At 40.8% G+C, this 21,840-nt stretch overlaps 1 protein-coding gene across 2 annotated transcripts in view; it reads left to right on the plus strand.

Annotated features, from left to right (window-relative positions):
* Positions 1-2,218: 2,218 nt before the first annotated feature.
* The window catches only part of LOC138981583 (protein O-GlcNAcase-like), a 39,124-nt gene continuing 19,502 nt past the window's right edge, over positions 2,219-21,840 (plus strand). For both annotated transcript variants that reach the window (XR_011460662.1, XM_070354550.1), the window contains exons 1-3: positions 2,219-2,414; positions 5,832-5,883; positions 6,346-6,443. Coding sequence is in view for 1 of the 2 variants with exons in the window: in XM_070354550.1 (XP_070210651.1) it covers positions 2,351-2,414; positions 5,832-5,883; positions 6,346-6,443 (214 nt within the window). In the remaining variant the exon portion in view is untranslated. The remainder of the gene's footprint in view (positions 2,415-5,831; positions 5,884-6,345; positions 6,444-21,840) is intronic.

A 21,840-nucleotide genomic window follows, 5' to 3' on the forward strand; every position in this document is an offset into this window, starting at 1 on the left:
TGGAATCAGGAACCGACAAGGAATAAGATGAAAGTGTTTTTAAATTGATTTCGACAATTTAATTTTGATAATAATTTTTATATATTTAATTTTCAGAGCTTGTTTTTAATCCAAATATAACATATTTATATGTTGGATGAGTCGGGGTACCGAGCGGAGGTTGCGAGAGTGTCGGGCTGGTGTGTGGCTAATGACCTTGACCTTAACGTCACCAAAACCAAGGAGATGTTCTTTGACAGTAGGAAGAAAAAGACTCCCCTCTTACCACTCACCATCAGCGGTGAGAACGTAGAGCAGGTTGATTCCTTCAAATTTCTAGGGGTGACCATCTCCAATGACCTTAGCTGGGCTGTTCATACTGACCTTTCAGTAAAGAAGGCCCATCAGCGTCTCTACTTCCTGAGACAGCTGAGGAAGTTCAAAGTGTCCTCCTCCATCATGTCCCAGTTCTACAGGGCTGCTGTAGAGAGTCTCCTTACCTTTTCTATCACGGTTTGGTACAGCAGCTCCTGCCAGTTTGAGAAAGAAAAACTGGAGAAGGTCGTTAGGGCTGCCAGCAGGATCATTGGCAGAGATCTCCCCTCTATAGACTCCCTTCACATCCTGCGCATGATGAGGAAATGTAGGTCCATCATGCAGGATCCCACACACCCGGCTGGTCATCTCTTCCAGCCTCTGCTCTCGGGGCGCAGGCTCAGAACCCTCAGATGCCGTACGGCAAGACTCAGAAACAGTTTCTACCCCCAGGCTGTCCTGGCTTTTAATAACCGGTAAATGAACTCTACAGATTGTGACACGTTTTAGGATGTTCTAGGAGTATGCTTTTAGTAGCTGACATTACATACTGTGATCTATAGAGTGGGTTTTAGTATGGTGACACCACTGTGACGCGATGAAGCCAGACTATGTTTTAGCAGCTGGTTATATTACCGGAATACACATCTAGTATGTTTTAGTAGTTTTAGTCGTTCTTTAACCACGGTGATGTGTTGGAAGAGTTTATTTTTATGTGCTGTTTGTACATCTCATCAGTATGGAACATGTTCAGTTCTTACAGCAGTTGATAGTGGGGGGGGGGGGGGGGGGGATCCTATCTTATTCTGCGTACTTTTATTGTGGGACGGCGGGGGGAGGGGAGGGGGGGGGGAGGGATGTATGTTACCAGTGCGGGAACAGGGGTTGGAGAGGGGGGGGGGGGGAGTGGTGGGGGGGTCCTAGGGGTTCCGATAGCTCTTAGAGTTTCATAGTTCTCACCATGTCTGTATAGTGTACGTATTAGTTACTGTGATACCAAATTGTCTTACCCTTGTATGTATGATGCTATGCGCCAGTGATGTATGAATGCTATTTATTTTTGTTTTTATCACACAGCAAGCTGCTTTCCTCATGTATTTTTTATGTTCATTCATGTATTGTACACTTGGCAATAAATTATCTATCTATCTAATCAGAAAATGATGGAGAATAAGATGAACGTAAATTTGGATCGTTTTATAAATTTTTATTTTTTTTTACAATTTTCAGATTTTTAATGACCAAAGTCATTAATTAATTTTTAAGCCACCAAGCTGAAATGCAATACCGAAGTCCGGGCTTCGTCGAAGATTGCTTGACCAAAATTTCAATCAATTTGGTTGAAAACTGAGGGCGTGACAGTGCCGCCTCAACTTTCACGAAAAGCCGGATATGACGTCATCAAAGACATTTATCAAAAAAATGAAAAAAACGTTCGGGGATTTCATAACTTGACTAAATGTAAAAAGAACCCGTGCATTTTTTTTCACAGTATGTGTGTGTGTGCTTCAATATATTTGTGTGGGTTTTAACTTTCAATAAGTAGTTAAATACTTATGTGGTGCTACAGAAAGTAAACCATGGTTTTGCAACTGAAATGATCTAGAAGGTCTCGACGAATGCATTCTGAAGCATTTACATAAATATTCACCTCAGCTACAGTGTGTATCAGGTGAAAGTACAGTTGAGTTTTTTTTTTTATCATAATTTTGTATTTATTATTTAAAATTAAAAAAAAGGAAAAAAAATACTTTTTTTTATGAAGCATCTACGCATTTTCATTTACACATTCAGCGAGCATAAGAAACTAAGACGTGAAAGACTTACTTTGTTGCTTGAATGACTGAGAATTGTTCATAGTACACCCTGCATTTTGGAATTTTCTAGTTTTTCGACTCATCAAGGGCGACAATTCAGACCTTCAAATTTCAATACGCATGCGCAGTTGCTTTTTCCTAATTTGTTTTGGTCTGCAGCTATTAGTTCATTGTTTAAAACGATAGGCTCTTTAATAAGCAAGTGTGCGAAGCGAAATCGCGCAAAGTTTGAGGAGGTCATGACGGGTGCAGATTCAACCGAAACAAGAAGAAAGGATGACTTCACTCTCGGTGTTGTTGAAGGTAAAGACTCGGAAGAGGCACAGGATGTTCTTTGCAGAACCTGTCAAAATGGCGACCGCAAAAAAATGCATGCGCAGTCACTTTAGTCGATTAATTAATATTGTAACTATTTTATTTGGAATTGACTGGGAAGGTAACAAAGGGGCAGTCTACCAAGGGTCAGGGTATTTGTTTAAAACACTATCTATTTCGCCGGGCCCAAGTATGCGTTGAAACTGTCTGGATGGTGCTTGGAACTTCGCCTCTTTTCCCAACCTAAAAATGTGTATAATGTACAAGTCAAACGACGGATAGTGATAACAGTAACACGTATGACTAAATAAAAGATACTCGTTCCAAGCAACAGAAAAGGCAGATTCATAGATGTACATGTATGTGAATTTATTAGCATAAATTATGCCTTGATTTCTGATCAATGTTACATTACAAACTTGTTTTCTAGTTCACGTATGTATTGGTGTTAACTGTTATTAATATATAACTGACTCTTTGAGTGTTCAGAATTCTGATTCTTGATCTGTGCATATTATCATGCTGTCAGTGTCACTGCCAGGGCCACATTTGAGTGCTGGCTTACACAGTCTCGCATACAGACTCATGAGTGCAGCCCAATACTATCAGTATCATGTCGTAAGTGCTGTGCTTTCTATGAGTATAACAATGAAGCACCCAGTGGCACTGGCAGTGACCCACTTCTCTGTTGGGTGCAGCCCATTTTGCGCCAATCATTGGTGCTCAGTGCTGCACTTGTCACAGTGTATACCAGTACAGTTTTTGTCATCACGGTGTGCGGATGTGTGTGTGTGTAAGACTAAGAGAGAGACAAGCACATATTATTATTCATCCCAGCGAAGCTGGAGGTATCCCACGAACGCAGGGGCTTACATCCATGAGAGGTGGCATAGGACAAATGTCCTGGACAATGCAAAAGTGATAGGACATTTGTCCTGAACAAAAATAAATCAATAGGACTTTTTTTCGCAACAAAACGTAAATTTAATTAAACTTGACTAGTTTCTTGGCAAAAAGGTAACAGAACACCCATGGGAATGAAGTCGGCCAGTTTGAAACGAAGCCACGCGGGGGTGGGGGAGGGGGTAACGTCTTTCTTCGGCGCCAAAGTTTCACTTTCTAGAGCGACGTTTTCATCTGGCTCTGGCTGCTCAGAAGCCGGAGGTAGCTCAGTTTCAGTGGTACTAGTCGCTGATGAGGGCAGAGATTTGAATTACAAACGCTTTTGGCCTTTTTTTTGGCACCAATTTTCGTTTCGGCGGCATGTTGCTTTTTCGAGAGAGAAAAACCGCGAAGGGAGGCAACTGTCAACCGGATTGAAGCATTCAGAGTTGTGACCCCTGGAAGCTCTTTTCTATAAAAAGCACATAAAGTCTCCCCAAGTTTCATTTGCTTGGAGAGACGCATCGCTTTGCAAAACATCGATAACTTAGCTTGTAATAAATAGGAAAGTACTGACAATGTCCGGATCAAATTAAAGCATAATCGGACAATGACCACTTTGTGACAAAAACAAAAGGACATATGTCCTCTTGCATGAACAATGTACAGGACATTTGAAAAAAGTATCCGTGTATGTCCGATGTCTGACGTGGATGTGAGCCTTTGCGAACGCTATACTGTAATCGCAGGGCCTCACATCCATGAGAGGTAGCATAGGACAAATGTCCTGGCCAATGTAAAAGTGATAGGACATTTGTCCTGAACAAAAACAAATCAATAGGACATTTTTTTCCCGTAACAAAACGTAAATATAATTAAACTTGACTAGTTTCTTGGCACGAGGGTAAAAGAACAAAAATACTTTTCTTGGCAAAAAGGTCACAGAAAATATAAAATAAATTACATCGAGTCAGTGCAGTGTTTCTGTCTCTGAACTTCAACTACTATGCTGGTTCCTTTCTTTTGCTGAAGAGCATTCGCTTCCTCGTGGATGTCCACTTTTCAACAACCTTCACCACCCACTGTGACTTGTGAATGTCATCCTTTGGCCCCATCAAGCTTGAGACGAAGTTACGCGTGGGGGTAAGGGAGGGGGTAGTGTCTTTCTTCGGCTCCGATGTTTGACTATCGCGATCGACATTCTCACCTGGGCAATCGGGCTCTCTCTAACTGCTCTGGGGCTGGAGGAAGCTCAGTTTCCGTGCTACTGACAGATGATGAGGGAAGGGACTTGAAGTGTAATTTCTTCTGTCCCTTTTCTGGGATCAGTTTTCGTTTAGGCGGCATGTTTGTTATTTTCGGGGAAAGCGCGAAGGGAGGCAACTCTCAACTGGCTTCGAGCATTCCGAGTTGCGAGCCTTGGAAACTTTGGTACTAGAGGCACAAAGTGTCTAATTTCGTCTGCTACACATCGCTTCGCAATACATCGATAAATTAGCATTCAAACTACTGTAAATTGAGAAGTACTGACGATGTCCGGATCAAATGATAGAATAATCGGACATTGACCACTTTGTGACAAAAACAATAGGACATTTGTCCTCCTGCATGAAAAATGTATAGGACATTTGAAAAAAATATCCTCATGTGTCCGATGTCCGACGTGGATGTGAGGCCCTGTAATCGACTTGAGAAATGTTCAAACCGATAATACATGATAAAGAAGGATTCTTAGTCAGTTAGTGACCGATTAAGTGCTGCAGTTGGGTATGGAAGTTCACCAAAAATTGGGAACATACTAACTAAAATACGGTGGGTACAATAGGCGCCCCCATTTTTTTTAGCAAACGCCACCCAAGGCCGCTTTGGCCGGGTAGAAATTCCGTAGTTTCCAAGTCTATGGATAAAGCTCGCGTAAGAAGATTACGTCACAGTTGAAAGTCTTTGACGTCAGTTAATGCATCATGACGTCATGCCTCCCTGCAGTCTTTCTCTCTCGCGGGGTGTGTGTGTTCATTTTGTGCACATGTGTTAGTGTTACTGTGTGTGTGTGTGTGTGTGTGTGTGCGCGCGCGCGCGTGTGCATGCCTGAGTCTGTACTCGTGTGTGTATGTGAGAGAGAGAGAGAGAGAGAGAGAAGAGAGAGAGAGAGAGAGAGAGAGAGAGAGAGAATTTGTCCATCGCTGGGTTTATGCAGTGCCTTGGCATTGCACTTCTACTTAATCATTATTAGCTTGTTGGTAGTCACCGTAGTGTCTCCGTCTTCCAATTTAAAGATCTGGAGTTTGAATCCTGCTATGTGTCAGTGTAAAGGTTAAAGTCAGATTGTTTCGACCTCCCAGGTGATTATATGTGCAGACCCTGGTAGTGCCTTAATTAGCCTTTTCTGTTTGATGGTATTGTCAATGTGCATGCAAATCAATAATTATCAAATTCCCATGCTGCTAAAATGTTAAAGTAGGTAAACTGAGACTGAGAGCTCTACAAATGGGTGCGTTAAATTAAAATCAATGTTTTGTGCAGGTTTCTATGGCTTACCTTGGAGTGCTGAACAAAGGAAAATACTGTTTGCATGGTGAGTATTTTCAGACTGGGCAGAAATTTCCTTAAGTTACATGTTGACAGTCCCTGAGTCAGTGAAACACATTTAAACAAAAAATTTAAAAAAAACACAAGAAAGGTTAGTTGTTAGAATTTTTACTTGTTGACAAAACAAGACATTCAGAAGTACATTGACCCAATAGTCTTTATAGTGGACAGACAGGCAAATAATTTAGACAAATACGGAACTTAGCTTAGTATGCATTGCATGTGACCTCTGTTAAGGAGATGGTAAGATTTCAAATTTCAAATCGCTGAAAACTTCATGTCAGTTGGTTTCTTCAAAGGCCTCCAACTTCCAAGGAGGTGTAAAAAATCTACACAGTTCTGTTAGCTGTTCTCTTTGTGTATGTGTCTTTTGCATGTGTGTCTGCTTGCTTTCTACCAGTACAAGTTTAACTTTGAATGACTTTATGGCGTTGATTTTGTGTTGTAGGATGCAGAAGATGGGGCTGAACACTTACATGTATGCTCCCAAGGATGACATCAAGCACAGAGCTCACTGGAGGGACCTCTACTCAGTGGAGGAAGCCGGTGAGCAGCTGTGATGTCATGTGTTTGTGTTTAGGGATTTAAAGGTGTTGCTGATCTGGCTGCACAGGTGGTTGTAATGTAACCTTGCTGAACTTTCTGTGGAGTTCGTTTAGAGGCTCGCATCAATCACGCAGGAAAACGGCAGTCACGTTGGTTTTCTAGATTCTTTATTGATTGTTCATGTCTTCCATTCTCTAGTTCCGTTGTTAATGTCAATAATCACGCATGCGCAGTAAGCTTATGACAAAAGGATTGCTGTACGCTCCTGATTGGTGCGTATTCTACATTACAAAAGCGATACATCCATCCCGCAGCAAAACTCGTCTGCTACAGATAAAATACAAAAAGTTCACAGTTAGCCGGTTGCCTGGTTTGGTCCGCAAACCAGTCCAACAGGAAAATACCTAAAATACTTTACTGCCATCGGCTTATAAAACTACACACAAGAGTAATTCAATTACATATTCTTACTCCGAATCACATATAGCATTGACACAGTCTGAGATGCTAGGTACTGAAAACGCTTACCCGTCTAACATTTTTGAGTCACTTGAGAAAAAGTGACTATGTAATCGGTCAGTGTTAGTCTGTCCGGCCGGCCGGCCGTCCGTAGACACCACCTTAACGTTGGACTTTTCTCGGAAACTATCAAAGCGATCGGGCTCATATTTTGTTTAGTCGTGACCTCCAATGACCTCTACACTTTAACGATGGTTTCGTTGACCTTTGACCTTTTTCAAGGTCACAGGTCAGCGTCAAAGGAAAAATTAGACATTTTATATCTTTGACAAAGTTCATCGGATGTGATTGAAACTTTGTAGGATTATTCTTTACATCAAAGTATTTACATCTGTAGCCTTTTACGAACGTTATCAGAAAAACAAGGGAGATAACTAGCTTTTTCTGTTCGGCAACACACAACTTAACGTTGGGCTTTTCTCGGAAACTATAAAAGTGACCGGGCTCAAATTTTATGTGAACGTGACTCATTGTGTTGTGAATAGCAATTTCTTCCTGTCCATCTGATGCCTCATATAATATTCAGAACTGCTAAAGTGACTCGATCGAGCGTTTGCTCTTCTTGTTAAGGGAAGCAACCCTATCACCAAAAAAGGCTAAAATAGCCCTGGCAATGAGCCGGTACTCCATGAGTTACCTCCCATTGGCATGACCTACGTCACTACCTCTATCACCACGTGGCTCAACCTCATACGACTTTTTCAGTCCTTGAGAGTAGGACGTCTGATTTTTGCGCTCCTGTGGCTTCCTCGGGTGTTTGTTGACACCTGCCGGCCACTTTACCTGTCTTCCCGCTTGCTGGCTCCTGTAGTTGGTGAGCTCGTTCTTTTGTCTTTCGTTTGACTGGAATTTTTTGCTTGTAGTTGCTGAATTCTGTCCATTTTTGAGTCACTTGAGAAAAAGTGACTATGTAATCGGTCAGTGTTAGTCTGTCCGGCCGTCCGTCCGGCCGGCCGTCCGGCCGGCCGTCCGGCCGGCCGTCCGTAGACACCACCTTAACGTTGGACTTTTCTCGGAAACTATCAAAGCGATCGGGCTCATATTTTGTTTAGTCGTGACCTCCAATGACCTCTACACTTTAACGAGGGTTTCGTTGACCTTTGACCTTTTTCAAGGTCACAGGTCAGCGTCAAAGGAAAAATTAGACATTTTATATCTTTTCTCGGAAACTATCAAAGCGATCGGGCTCATATTTTGTTTAGTCGTGACCTCCAATGACCTCTACACTTTAACGATGGTTTCGTTGACCTTTGACCTTTTTCAAGGTCACAGGTCAGCGTCAAAGGAAAAATTAGACATTTTATATCTTTGACAAAGTTCATCGGATGTGATTGAAACTTTGTAGGATTATTCTTTACATCAAAGTATTTACATCTGTAGCCTTTTACGAACGTTATCAGAAAAACAAGGGAGATAACTAGCCTTTTCTGTTCGGCAACACACAACTTAACGTTGGGCTTTTCTCGGAAACTATAAAAGTGACCGGGCTCAAATTTTATGTGAACGTGACTCATTGTGTTGTGAATAGCAATTTCTTCCTGTCCATCTGATGCCTCATATAATATTCAGAACTGCGAAAGTGACTCGATCGAGCGTTTGCTCTTCTTGTTGGACTTGTGTTTTCAGTAGCTGTTTTTGTCTTGTCGCCATTTTTGTTGTTGTCAACTTGGCTGACGTAGAACAAAATGTTTTTAAGCCGTTGCTTGCCAGCTTTTGTGGTTGGCGAGCTTGGTTTATTTTCGTCGTTTGTTGACGAGAACTGTTTTTTCTTTGCTGAATTTCTGTCCTTTCGGACGTGTTTGTTTCAGTGTTTTTTGTGTTGTCGCCATTTTTGTTGTTGGTCAGTTTGTCTGACTTGCTTTTAAGTGGTGTTAAGCCTTTGCTTGCCGGCTTTTGTGGTTGGCGAGCTTGGTTATGTCGTCGTTTCTGACGATAACTGTTGTTTTGTACTGATTTCTTTGTCCTTTTGGACTTGCGTGTTCAGTAAAATGTTTTGCGTTGGACGCCTTTTTGTCTTTCTTAACCGAGTCAGTCATACTGACTGAAAGGAAGCGACTAGACTAAAACTAGCTGGGGAGAAGCCGACGTTTAGAGCTAGTTTTAGTCTAGTCGCTTCCTTTTCTTCCAAACCACTTTTGGCCTTCGGCCTTGTCTTTCGCTTGACCACTCTGATGTTCAGTCTGTGGCTAGCGAACAAACATATAAGCCAATCAGCTGCCCGTGCTCAACCCAGCTGGGAATGTGTACTGTATTAGCCGGCGGACTGTCGGAGCACTGACAAACTTTGTTGTGTCACTGGAACTCGGGCAAATTGGACCTACCTGGACACGTGGTTCCAAGCGAAAGACCCACAAGAATAGTATGTGTTTTGTTTTCAGTCTATGTTGTAACTTTTGTTCCGTTTGTGCTTGTTCTTTCTGTTGCTTGGTATTCGTGTCATTCGTGTTGTGTTGTTTGCCCCCCCTTCGTGCCCCTGTTAGTGTGTTGAGCTGGTGGTCGCGTTTCTATGCTGTGTCTATTATCATCACTATGCTGGATGTATGGTTCTATAATTCTCATGCCTGTGTCGAATATTAATGGTTCTGTTTGTTCGCTGACGTATCGTCCAGAGTTTGGTTGTATGTCACTACTGTTTTTTGTGTGCTGTCTCCCAATGTTTACAATTTTTTTAAACTCCTGGTCCTGGTGTTGTCGCTTTTACCACCTCGACCTGTTGCTGTGCTTTTCTGCTCGAGTTGTGAGAAATGGCTGCTTTCATGCATGTATTTGGTTGAAGTCACTGTTAGTGTTGATAGCACAATACGAGCCATGCGGATGTTTTTACTTGATGCTCCACTCAAGTAATGCGTGTATTTTGTGTTGAATGTGGTCAGGACTTCTTTTTGTACAATGCATGCCTACAGGAGCTACACTGTGACACCCAAGTTGATGCTTTTGCCATGTTTCCTCCCTGTTTGCTTGTGAGACCCTGTTTTTGCTGTACCACATGCCCCCTTCTTTCAAAAGGAAGGCCTACAATACACTTCTTGCGCTTGATCAATATAGTTATTTGGATGAAAAAGTATAATGGTTTTTGTGTTTGATCACAATGGTAGTCCATGAAGAGTTAAAAATTTGTTCCTTTAATGTAAATGGACTTGGAGACTTCAAGAAAAAGAAAGATGTGTTTGATTTTTTAAGACAGCAGAATGGAAATGTTTTCTTACTACAAGAAACTCACTGGAAAAGCCACCAAGAAAATTTGATTAGGTCACAGTGGGGCTATGAATGTATTGTTGCTGGTAATGATTCTGCAAGTAGAGGTGTTGCTGTATTGTTTAAAAATAATTTTGATTATAAGATTCATAATATTGTCAAAGATGATGATGGAAGGTATGTTTTGATTGATATTGAATTTTTGAAAAAACGTCTGACCCTTGCAAATGTTTATGGCCCAAGTAATGCTGATTGTCCTGCCTTTTTTGATAAACTGTTTGAGACAATTGTGCAGATGGATAATGAGTTAATTATTATCGGAGGAGATTGGAATGTTGTTATAAACCCCAATGTTGATACAAACTACCCGGCCAAATCTTATAAAGTCAATAGTAGGAGAAAAGTTGTCGATTTTATGGAGCAGTATGATCTCATTGACATATATAGATCCTTACATGCTAATGTGAGACAGTATACATGGAGGCGGTTCCATAGTTCGCAGCGAAGCAGACTTGATTATTTTCTTGTGTCAGAGCAGTTAGGTTTTGAGATTGTGAAAGCTGATATTACACCAGGTTATTATTCTGATCACTCAATTGTTGGTGTAAGTTTTAGAACTGATGTTGTTAAACGTGATAGACCCTTTTGGAAGTTTAATAATTCACTGTTGACAGATATGGAATTTGTAAATATAGTGAAGAAGGTTATTGTTGATGTAAAGATACAATATGCTTTACCTGTTTATAATGTGGATAATATTGATGTGATTGACGATGATGATTTACAGTTATTGATTGATGATCAGTTGTTTTTTGAGATGTTATTGATGGAAATAAGAGGTAAATGCATTTCATATTCCTCATATAAAAAAAAGGAAAATAACAGAAAAGAAAAAGATCTTCTTTCTCAAATATACACTTTGGAAAGCAATTTGACAGAGTATAATATACAACTTTTAGAGCAAACACGACAGGAGTTAAGTCAAATAAGACAGAAAAAAGTGGATGGTATGATAATTAGATCCCGTGCTAAGTGGATTGGAGAAGGGGAAAAAAATACAAAATATTTTTGTAATTTGGAGAAAAGACAGTTTGTCCAGAAGTCCATGTGTTTTTTGCAGAAAGAAGATGGTGAAGTTATTCATGATAATGCCTTGATTGTTAAAGAAGCACAGACTTTTTACGAGGAGTTATATACTTCAAGAGAAGCCGAACTGGTAAATCAAGAGATTGATGAAAACCTTGCTCATCCTGTATTAACAGATGATGAGAGTAAACAATTAGAAGGTAGACTTACTCAATGTGAGCTACTCAAAGCTGTTAAAAAATTAAACAACGACAAAAGCCCAGGATCAGATGGGTACACTGCGGAATTCTTCAAGTTTTTCTATTCCGACTTAGGAAAGTTTATGTTACGGTCTATAAATTGTGGATTTGAGAAAGGAGAAATGTCAGTGACTCAGAGACAGGGCGTTATAGTATGTATTCCAAAGGAGGGAAAAAATAAAACACTTTTGAAAAATTGGAGACCAATTACTCTGCTAAATACGGTTTATAAGGTTGCATCAACGTGCATTGCAGAACGGTTTAAACGTGTTTTGCCAAATTTGATTCATGATGATCAAAAAGGCTTCTTGAAGGGAAGATATATTGGTGAAAACGTCAGATTAATATATGATACCCTGTTCTACTCAAATAAACATAATATACCTGGCCTACTTTTGATGGTCGACTTTGAAAAGGCTTTCGACAGTGTTGCCTGGTCATTTATTGAAAAATCTTTGAGCAAATTCAACTTTGGAAATGACATGAAACGATGGATTTTTACTTTTTATTGCAAAATTAAGTCCTGTGTTTCAGTTAATGGTCGGTATTCAGCATGGTTTAACGTAGGTCGAGGCACCCGGCAAGGGGATCCGCTGTCACCTTATTTATTCTTGATTTGTGCCGAAATATTGTCTCTTATGGTACGCCAGAACAAAAAGATTTGTGGTATGAATATTCTTGGCGAAAATATTTTATTGTCACAATTCGCCGATGATACCAGTCTATTTCTTGATGGTACAGAGCAATCATTTTGCGAAAGTATAAAAGTGTTACAACTTTTTGCATCACTATCAGGTCTGAGAATGAATTATGATAAAACAAATGTAGTTTGGTTAGGACCTTTAAAGTTTTGCAAAAGAAGATTTTTGCCTGATATGAATTTTACCTGGAACCCGGATAACTTTAAAGCACTTGGTGTTATTTTCTCAGTAAATGTATCCGAGGTTGTTTTTCTTAACTATAAAAATAAGTTAAAGGAAATTCAAAAACTTCTGAATTCATGGACCAGAAGGAACCTGACACCTTTTGGTAAAATAACAGTCCTAAAAACCTTGGCTATCTCCAAATTGACACATTTGTTTACGAATTTACCTGATCCAGACGAACAGTTTATGATGGAGTTAAATAATATTTTTTTCAAATTTCTTTGGGATGGAAAAAGAGATAAAATTAAAAGAACTACGGTCAACCAATCCTATGAAGATGGAGGATTAAAGATGGTTGACGTGAAAAGTTTTCTGTCATCTCTAAAAATTGTTTGGTTAAAAAGAGTTGTTGGTCTTACTGGATTAATATCAAGATTATTGGCTAAAGCATGTCCATCTGTTATAACAATTAATACGAAAGGAGAGGAATTTGCAAATGTTTTGATGCAGAGAATAGAAAACCCGTTTTGGACCGATGTTTTTAAACATTATAAGAAACTACACGGAAAATGTGACCCTACAACCTTTAACGATTTTGTATCAGAATGTTTACATTATAATGTTAATATTCGCAGAGATAAAAAGACAGTGTACATTCAAAACTGGATCGACAATGGAATTGCTCAGATTGGTCATATTTTGGGACAAAATGGATACTTATCCTATAATGCATTTAAAATTAAATATCCAAATGTGCGAGGAGATTTTGTATTGTACCAAGGTGTAATCCAGGCTGTTAAAAAATATCAGAGAAAAATCGGCTTAGAATTTGATAAACATTTTATTATGACAGAGCCCAATGTGTGGAAATGTATTTGTAAAGGCAAGACACAACTTATTTACAAAAAGCTGAATGAACATGTTACGGTCCCAAAATGTATCCAAAAATGGTCTGAATCCTTAGACTGTTTGTTAGATAAGAAGGCTATCTTTCAACATGTTTTTAAAACAACAAAAGACACTTGTCTGAGATGGTTCCAGTACCGACTATTGTACAGAATTTTGCCCACAGAACGGTTTCTATTTTTGCGAAAAATTGTGGATACGTCATTGTGTACATTTTGTGGTAGAAATGAAGAAACCCTTTTACATATGTTTTGGGAGTGTGATAAAGTGCAGACTTTTTGGATAGAATTTGTAAATTGGCTAAAGGCGAACTGCACCCATTGTGACAATTTAAAACTGTCTAAAGAACTGGTTCTTCTTGGAGTTGCGAACAATGTTGTCACCGATAAAGCTTTTGATGTGTTAGTAATCTGTGCCAAACACCATGTATATATTTCCAAAATGAACAAAAAGACCCCTCATTTTCAGACGTTTAGTAGAAATTTGAAGCAAAGATTTATTTGTGAAAAGTATAACGCAGTTGTAAATAATACAGTAGATAAATTTTACAAGGATTGGCGCCTGTATATGCATGTTTTGATGTAACCCCTTTATATATATATTTTGTTTTTTGTTTTTTTAGTTTTTTTCAAAACCTTCTGATACTGCGACCACCAAGCTCTGAACATCCCCCCCCCACCCATCCTCCCACCCCATGTATGTTGTAATTGTTCAAGTGTTTTTCGGTTATATGGATCTGTCCTTTTGGTTAAGTGATGTCCTGTAATGTACAGAATTATATGTATCATTGTATGTAAAAAAAAAAAATAAAAAAAATCACCAAAAGAGAATTAAAAAAAAAAACTAAAAAAAAACATATTTGGGATTGCCGTCAAAGTTCAGGTTGCTCTTGAAGCTTTGGCGAAAGTTTTTCCCTTTATTTCCGGAAGGTGCATTAGCAGTTTCGGCTTCCTCGTTGGTTGCCGCTTCGGCGGTGTTGGACTTCTGTTCCGCGAAGAGGGAGGATTCCTGCTTCCGGTTCAAAGAGTCTCCTTCTGTGGCATACCACCTTTTGCAGGTTTGGCGAAGTTTTTCTCATACCTGAAGTGGTATTCCTTATGTTCCTGTTCCTCTTCTTGTTCCTCAAGGCAAGTTAAGGAGCAGGCTCTGCCTTAGCTGGCTTCGGCTTCATAGGCTTCGGCTTACTTTTGTCCTTTGCTCTCCTGTGGTCACCTTTTTCCGGTGACGCAGGAATTGCTTCCTCTGCTGGTTTAACAGATTATGAGAGACTCGGTTGTGTTGGTTCCAGAACACATCCTTGTTTCTTCAGAGGAGATAGGACGTTCATTTTTCGGAACTTGCATCTCTTTGGAGACAATCATCATAATGTTACGGCCTAGGCCGTTCAACTTGATGTGTTCACTTTCAGTGACATCAGTTTTCTGATGATGTCTTCACTCTTTGTTCAGCCTTTGGGGTGAACGAAGAGCAGATGCTCCTTTCCTCTCTTCACTATGCTCTTGTGGTTTGGTGTTGGAGGATTTTGTTCTTGAACTAGCAGATCACGGATCAGGTTTTAAGGAACTCCTTGAGAGCTTTTCCGGTAGTAGAGGGATCTTATTTTTGACCAATTGGCGCTAATCGCTGGTCATTAGGGGATCGAGTCGAACTAGGAACGTCAGTTCTCCGACTTCTCTCTACAAGGGTTGAAATAGAGCACTCCTACTCTTTAGAAGCAGGCCCAGTCCTCTGCTCAACCCAGACTGTCAGCTCAGCTTGCTTTTTGTGGTCGAGATATGTTCTGCTTCAGGAAGGGGGAGGGGCTTACAGGGATCGCGCTAGCTTTTTAAAAAACGCGTAAGTCATACGCAACGAAACGAAAAAAACGCGTCACGGACCAATATTTTTGCGTACTACGAAAACACGTACAGACACAAACAAAACACGCACGAAAGACTTAAAGACACTCCTTACCTAAATACGGCGAGTTTTCCTGTCGAACTCCGCGCACGCCTGTCGAATAACACCCCTGCTGTCTCCAACCTTCGGGCCTTGCGAGTTTGTTTCCCGCTCTAATACGACTAGACACACTTTCCGCCTTTTGGAAGCGCGAGATGGGAGAGCAGCTAATGTCTGTTTCATTATCCGACAAGACATTATCTGGTAATACCCTCGTTACGTTCGTTTGCGATACTTCGATGCAAAAAGAAACGGACTTTAGTTTTGACGCACAGATTTCATGTGTGTCGTCACTTCTCGAGCCCTATAGTCAGTTTCAGGATCGGGTGATTATTAAGTCAGAGCAAAAGCGCTGCGTGAAGACAAGAAAAAGTTACAATATTTTTGCATATGGCTTACGCGGCGCGGCGAAAAAAACCGCGTCAGCGACTTTTAAAATGCGTCAAATACGCAAAAATCGTGCGTAAACGCGATCCCTGGGCTTAGCTATGGTAAGCCCCGTCTCCACCGAAGTACTCCCGATCTCACCCCACCTTCCGCCCTTTACTTTATTGATGGCGGGAGGTCCCCTTTCGGGCGCTTTCGCATTTATACGCAACCAATGGTTGGTAGGACTGTGAGGTTTTGGTTTGTCTTTCGCCGAGTCCGACTCTGTCCTTCTCTCGCGAATAGACTTGTTCTGATGTTTCGTCCAAACTTAAGATTCTCGGAGGTTACATGCAGATTTTTGAAGGGTGGATCGTCTTTGGATTATGCTTTTGTCTTCAGCTTTTCGCTGGGTGACTATAGCTTTGCCGGTGCATTCTTCTGTGGAATTTAATCTTCCTTTCTTCACACTCATTCTGAGCATGAGGTGAGTCAGAAAGATTTTCCGTTAGATCGGGTTTCTTTTCACTCACCCTTTCTACCACAGGCGACTATTTCGATGGTGGTTGCCTGTTTTGATTTATGTGTCTGTCCCTCAGTTTGTCTGAGGTGGACAGACGCGTTCTGGTTTTTTGCCCATACTCAGGAAGGCTCTCGTTTGGGCCACGGAGATAGACTTCCAGTTTTTTACTGAGAACTCTTTGTCTCGGGAGTCTTTTGACTGGTCGGCTTCACGGTTTTTGTGTATGCTTACCAGTCTTGTTTTTGGTCTTGGGTTCTTGATTCACTTTCAATTACCTCCGAGCAGACTTAACTGCAGACTCTATGGCCTTAGCCATTTTTGACTCACATGCGAAGCAAAAGTGAGTCTATGTACTCACCCGAGTCGTCCGTCCGTCCGTCCGTCCGTCCGGACGTCCGGACGTCCGGAAAACTTTAACGTTGGATATTTCTTGGACACTATTCAGTCTATCAGTACCAAATTTGGCAAGATGGTGTATGATGACAAGGCCCCAAAAAACATACATAGCATCTTGACCTTGCTTCAAGGTCAAGGTCGCAGGGGCCATAAATGTTGCCTAAAAAACAGCTATTTTTCCCATTTTTCCCATTTTCTCTGAAGTTTTTGAGATTGAATACCTCACCTACATATGATATATAGGGCAAAGTAAGCCCCATCTTTTGATACCAGTTTGGTTTACCTTGCGTCAAGGTCACAGGAGCTCTTCAAAGTTGGATTGTATATATATTTTGAAGTGACCTTGACCCTGAACTATGGAAGATAACTGTTTCAAACTTAAAAATTATGTGGGGCACATGTTATGCTTTCATCATGAGACACATTTGGTCACATATGATCAAGGTCAAGGTCACTTTGACCCTTATGAAATGTGACCAAAATAAGGTAGTGAACCACTAAAAGTGACCATATCTCATGGTAGAAAGAGCCAATAAGCACCATTGTACTTCCTATGTCTTGAATTAACAGCTTTGTGTTGCATGACCTTGGATGACCTTGTCCTTGGGTCAAGGTCACATGTATTTTGGTAGGAAAAATGTGTAAAGCAGTTCTTAGTGTATGATGTCATTGCTAGGTTTAGTTACCCTAAAGGTCGAGGTCAAGCATGTGAGTCGTATGGGCTTTGCCCTTCTTGTGTTTATGGTCACCAGTCACACCAGGCTTCGACTCTGTGACTTTTGCACCTTCGGTTGCTTACGCACTTTTGTAAGTAGCTTCTTCCTTGTACTTTCTCTTTCGGCTTACGCTTGAAAGGGTAGAGGATAACTGGTTACCTTCTCTTTGACAGTAGCCAGACTGCTGATTATGGCACCCTTCTCTGGCATTCTTTTTGGGGGAGGATGTCAAAGATTGCAGTCAGGTTTTTCTTGACGTTCTTTCTTTGGCACTACCCAGGAGTACTACGTTTCTTTCCTTGGTTAGGTTGAACTCTAACGCAGAGAAGCAGTACAGTGTGCTTTGGGTGGGTGAGGGTTTCTTCACGTTCTTGGAACGTTAGGAACACTAATATGCTCCTTGTGAGTTTTTACATTTAGTCAAGTTTTGACTAAATGTTTTAACATAGAGGGGGGAATCGAGACGAGGGTCGTGGTGTATGTGTGTGTGTCTGTCTGTGTGTGTGTGTAGAGCGATTCAGACTAAACTACTGGGCCGATCTTTATGAAATTTGACATGAGAGTTCCTGGGTATGATATCCCCGGACGTTTTTTTCATTTTTTTGATAAATGTCTTTGATGACGTCATATCCGGCTTTTTGTAAAAGTTGAGGCGGCACTGTCACACCCTCATTTTTCAATCAAATTGATTGAAATTTTGGCAAAGCAATCTTCGACGAAGCCCGGGGTTTGGTATTGCATTTCAGCTTGGTGGCTTAAAAACTAATGAGTGAGTTTGGTCATTAAAAATCGGAAATTTGTAATTAAAATTATTTTTTTATTAAACGATCCAAAAACAATTTCATCTTATTCTTCGTCATTTTCTGCTTCCAAAAACATATACATATGTTATATTTGGATTAAAAACAAGCTCTGAAAATTAAAAATATAAAAATTATGATCAAAATTAAATTTCTGAAATCGTTTTAAAAACTATTTCATCTTATTCCTTGTCGGTTCCTGATTCCAAAAACATATAGATATGATATGTTTGGATTAAAAACACGCTCAGAAAGTTAAAACGAAGAGAGGTACAGTAAAGCGTGCTATGAAGCACAGCGCAATCGCTACCGCACCAAACAGGCTCGTCACTTTCACTGCCTTTTGCACTAGCGGCGGACTACGTTCAGTTTCATTCTGTGAGTTCCACAGCTTGACTAAATGTAGTAATTTTGCCTTACGCGACTTGTTTATGGTTGGATTGGATTCTGGTACTTTGCACTCAGGTGTCTCTCTTTCCTTCTTTTGTGTGGAGTTCGGTCACTCTTCTCTGGAGCTGACCGGTATCTCTCAGGTTTTGTCAGAAAAAAGGGGGGGGGGGGGGGGTCAGTTTGTCTTTCCCCTCCATTGTCTCAGGTTCTTTTAACTTGGGGTCGTCTCTCTTCCTAGGCCGTTTTTTCTTTATGGCCCGGAGAAGAGTTGGGCACAGCTTACTTGCTCTCTGAAGTTTTCATTACCAAGTTTTGCCTAAGAGTAAGAGTCACTCTGGCTGTCAGTCAGGAGTTTCTCTGGTCTTTTCCTGTCTTGTTGGCAGTGGGCCAGTCCCTGGCAAGGGGGTTAGAGTGAATTAGTTTTCTCTTTCCCATCGGGCCCTTCTTGACTTTTTGGCAGTGGGCCAGCTTTTGGCAAGGTGTTTAAAGTGAGTTAGATTTTTTCTTTCCCACCCCCTTGTTGATGTTATCTGCTATATGTGATTCGGAGTAAGAATATGTAATTAAATGGAAAATTTCTTAGGTAAATTTTCATTTGATTAATATACTTACCCGAATCACATAGTTTATGCCCTCCCACCTGCCCCGCGTATGGTTTTTGAGTTTTTTCAAAGCCGTATGAGGTTGAGCCTCGTGGTGATAGAGGTAGTGACGTAGGTCATGCCAATGGGAGGTAACTCACGGAGTACCGGCTCATTGCCAGGGCTATTTTAGCCTTTTTTGGTGATGGGGTTGCTTCCCTTAAAAATGTTAGACGGGTAAGCGTTTTCAGTACCTAGCATCTCAGACTGTGTCAATGCTATATGTGATTCGGGTAAGTATATTAATCAAATAAAAATTTACTTAAGAAATTTTCCATTTAACTTGTTTCCCTGACTATTACACTGAGTGAGTGAATGTGTGTGTGTGTGTGTGTGTGTGTGTGTGTGTGTGTGTGTGTGTGTGTGTGTGTGTGTGTGTGTGTGTGTGTGTGTGTGTGTGTGTGTGTGAAACTATAAAATAGTTAATCTACAATAACAATGTTACATTTAACATACACAATAATTACAGACAAAACAAGAGGCGAAGCCATCAAGGCTCACGTAAGAAATCGACAAACAGTAACACAAACTCAATCACTCCGTCACACACACACACACACACACACACACACACACAGACACAGACACAGACAGACAGACAGACAGACAGACAGACAGACAGACAGACAGACAGACAGAGGTGAAACTGTGCAAGAAAGCGAGACACTAGATCTAGATCTGTCTGTCTGCATGTAGCCTACTTACAGGACACGACTGCCAACTAGTCTCGGCGCGCTCAAAATAATAATGACCGAGACTTTCAGTACTTCCTTCGCGTGACGTCTAACCCTCTTACGTCATAATGTGACGTCAATGTAATGTGACGTCTTCAAATGTTAGAGTTTCTACCACAGACATACACACACACGCACGCACAAACACACACACGCACAAACGCACAGACAGACAAAGTTATGATCGCATAGGCTACACTTACGTGAGCCAATAATCACTCTGTCACAGTAACTGACAGCTGAGTGTTTTTTTCTTCTTCTTCATTTGGAAACTTAGTAGGGATGCGGAAGTTCAAAGATGTCTGCTCGATGGCCGGGTACCTGTTTTAATTTACTAGCCAATGACTGTTTCAATATTTTTCCCACATAGGTAGTCTTTCTTTAAAAAAAAAACAACCCTTTTTGAGTCACTTGAGAAAAAGTGACTCTATGTAATCGGTCAGTGTTAGTCTGTCCGGCCGGCCGTCCGGCCGGCCGTCCGTAGACACCACCTTAACGTTGGACTTTTCTCGGAAACTATCAAAGCGATCCGGCTCATATTTTGTTTAGTCGTGACCTCCAATGACCTCTACACTTTAACGATGGTTTCGTTGACCTTTGACCTTTTTCAAGGTCACAGGTCAGCGTCAAAGGAAAAATTAGACATTTTATATCTTTGACAAAGTTCATCGGATGTGATTGAAACTTTGTAGGATTATTCTTTACATCAAAGTATTTACATCTGTAGCCTTTTACGAACGTTATCAGAAAAACAAGGGAGATAACTAGCCTTTTCTGTTCGGCAACACACAACTTAACGTTGGGCTTTTCTCGGAAACTATAAAAGTGACCGGGCTCAAATTTTATGTGAACGTGACTCCCAGTGACCTCTACACTTTGACGTCTGCTTTGGTGACCTTTGACCTTTTTCAAGGTCACAGGTATGTCTTGAAGGAAAAAAATTGAAATATCATATCTCTGAAACTATTCATCGGATTTGATTCAAACTTTATAGGATTATTCTTTACATCAAATTATTTACATCTGTATTGTGTTGTGAATAGCAATTTCTTCCTGTCCATCTGATGCCTCATATAATATTCAGAACTGCGAAAGTGACTCGATCGAGCGTTTGCCCTTCTTGTTGAAGCTTAAGACAAACTCTTATTCAAACACTGTAAGCAAATAAGAGAAGTTATTCGCAACAGAGATTTATTTTGCAATAATAGCGAGATTTAAGAAACAGCACGTTTCGTTTTGCAGCTCGTTTCGTTTGGTGAATGAGTCACCCCGCGAAACGGAACGTGTAACGAGACGGCATAGGCCGCAGACAAGATTTAGATGTATTCACGTTTCGTTTCGGAATGAAAGGCCGGGCATGGCAGGATATGATCCGCTGACTGGGCATGGCATAATTTCAACTCCACGAGTCAATAAAGGATTGACATACTCGCATTGCACGCACAAGAGCTTCACATTTTTCAATTCATGCACCTGATCACATACGAAGCCAGAATAAAAATTCGATGCGATGACCTACTTCTGCTTCGCCATTTGCTTTCTCACCATGAAGTTGGATAAATGTACCAGGATCAGCACCCTTCAAAATATTTCAGTTCACAACAGTTGTCTACCTCCAATGAACACATTCTCAGCGCTGAAAGACTGTGAAAGGGTTGATGAATCTAGCAATGCATAAAATGGCCAACAAATAAAACTGTTAGTGTGCAAAAATACTCACAAAAGTTGACGAAATATTGTTCGTTTTTTGGGGGTGGAAAACGTGACTGCGTTTTGACGTTCCACGTTCCGTTTCAGTTGACCTTCACCTTTCCAGCGAGAGACCCCCGAAATAATGACGTTTACCACAACTTCAAAACGAAACGTCCCAACGTTTCGTTTCTTAAATCTCCGTAATACTGGTGAACAACTGTACAGTTCAAACCTGAACACTGCTACTTTAGAAGTTAGCGAACTTGCTGCTTGCCAAATTGGCGATGAATTTGCAATTTTCTAATCACGAAGCAGAATTTCTGCTCAACGTTGGCGAGCGGACGAGTGTTTTGAGCGGACGAGTGTTTTTCTGTATCCCTGCTTGATATG

This window comes from Littorina saxatilis, linkage group LG12 (assembly GCF_037325665.1).
Source record: "Littorina saxatilis isolate snail1 linkage group LG12, US_GU_Lsax_2.0, whole genome shotgun sequence".
NCBI classification, from domain to species: domain Eukaryota; kingdom Metazoa; phylum Mollusca; class Gastropoda; order Littorinimorpha; family Littorinidae; genus Littorina; species Littorina saxatilis.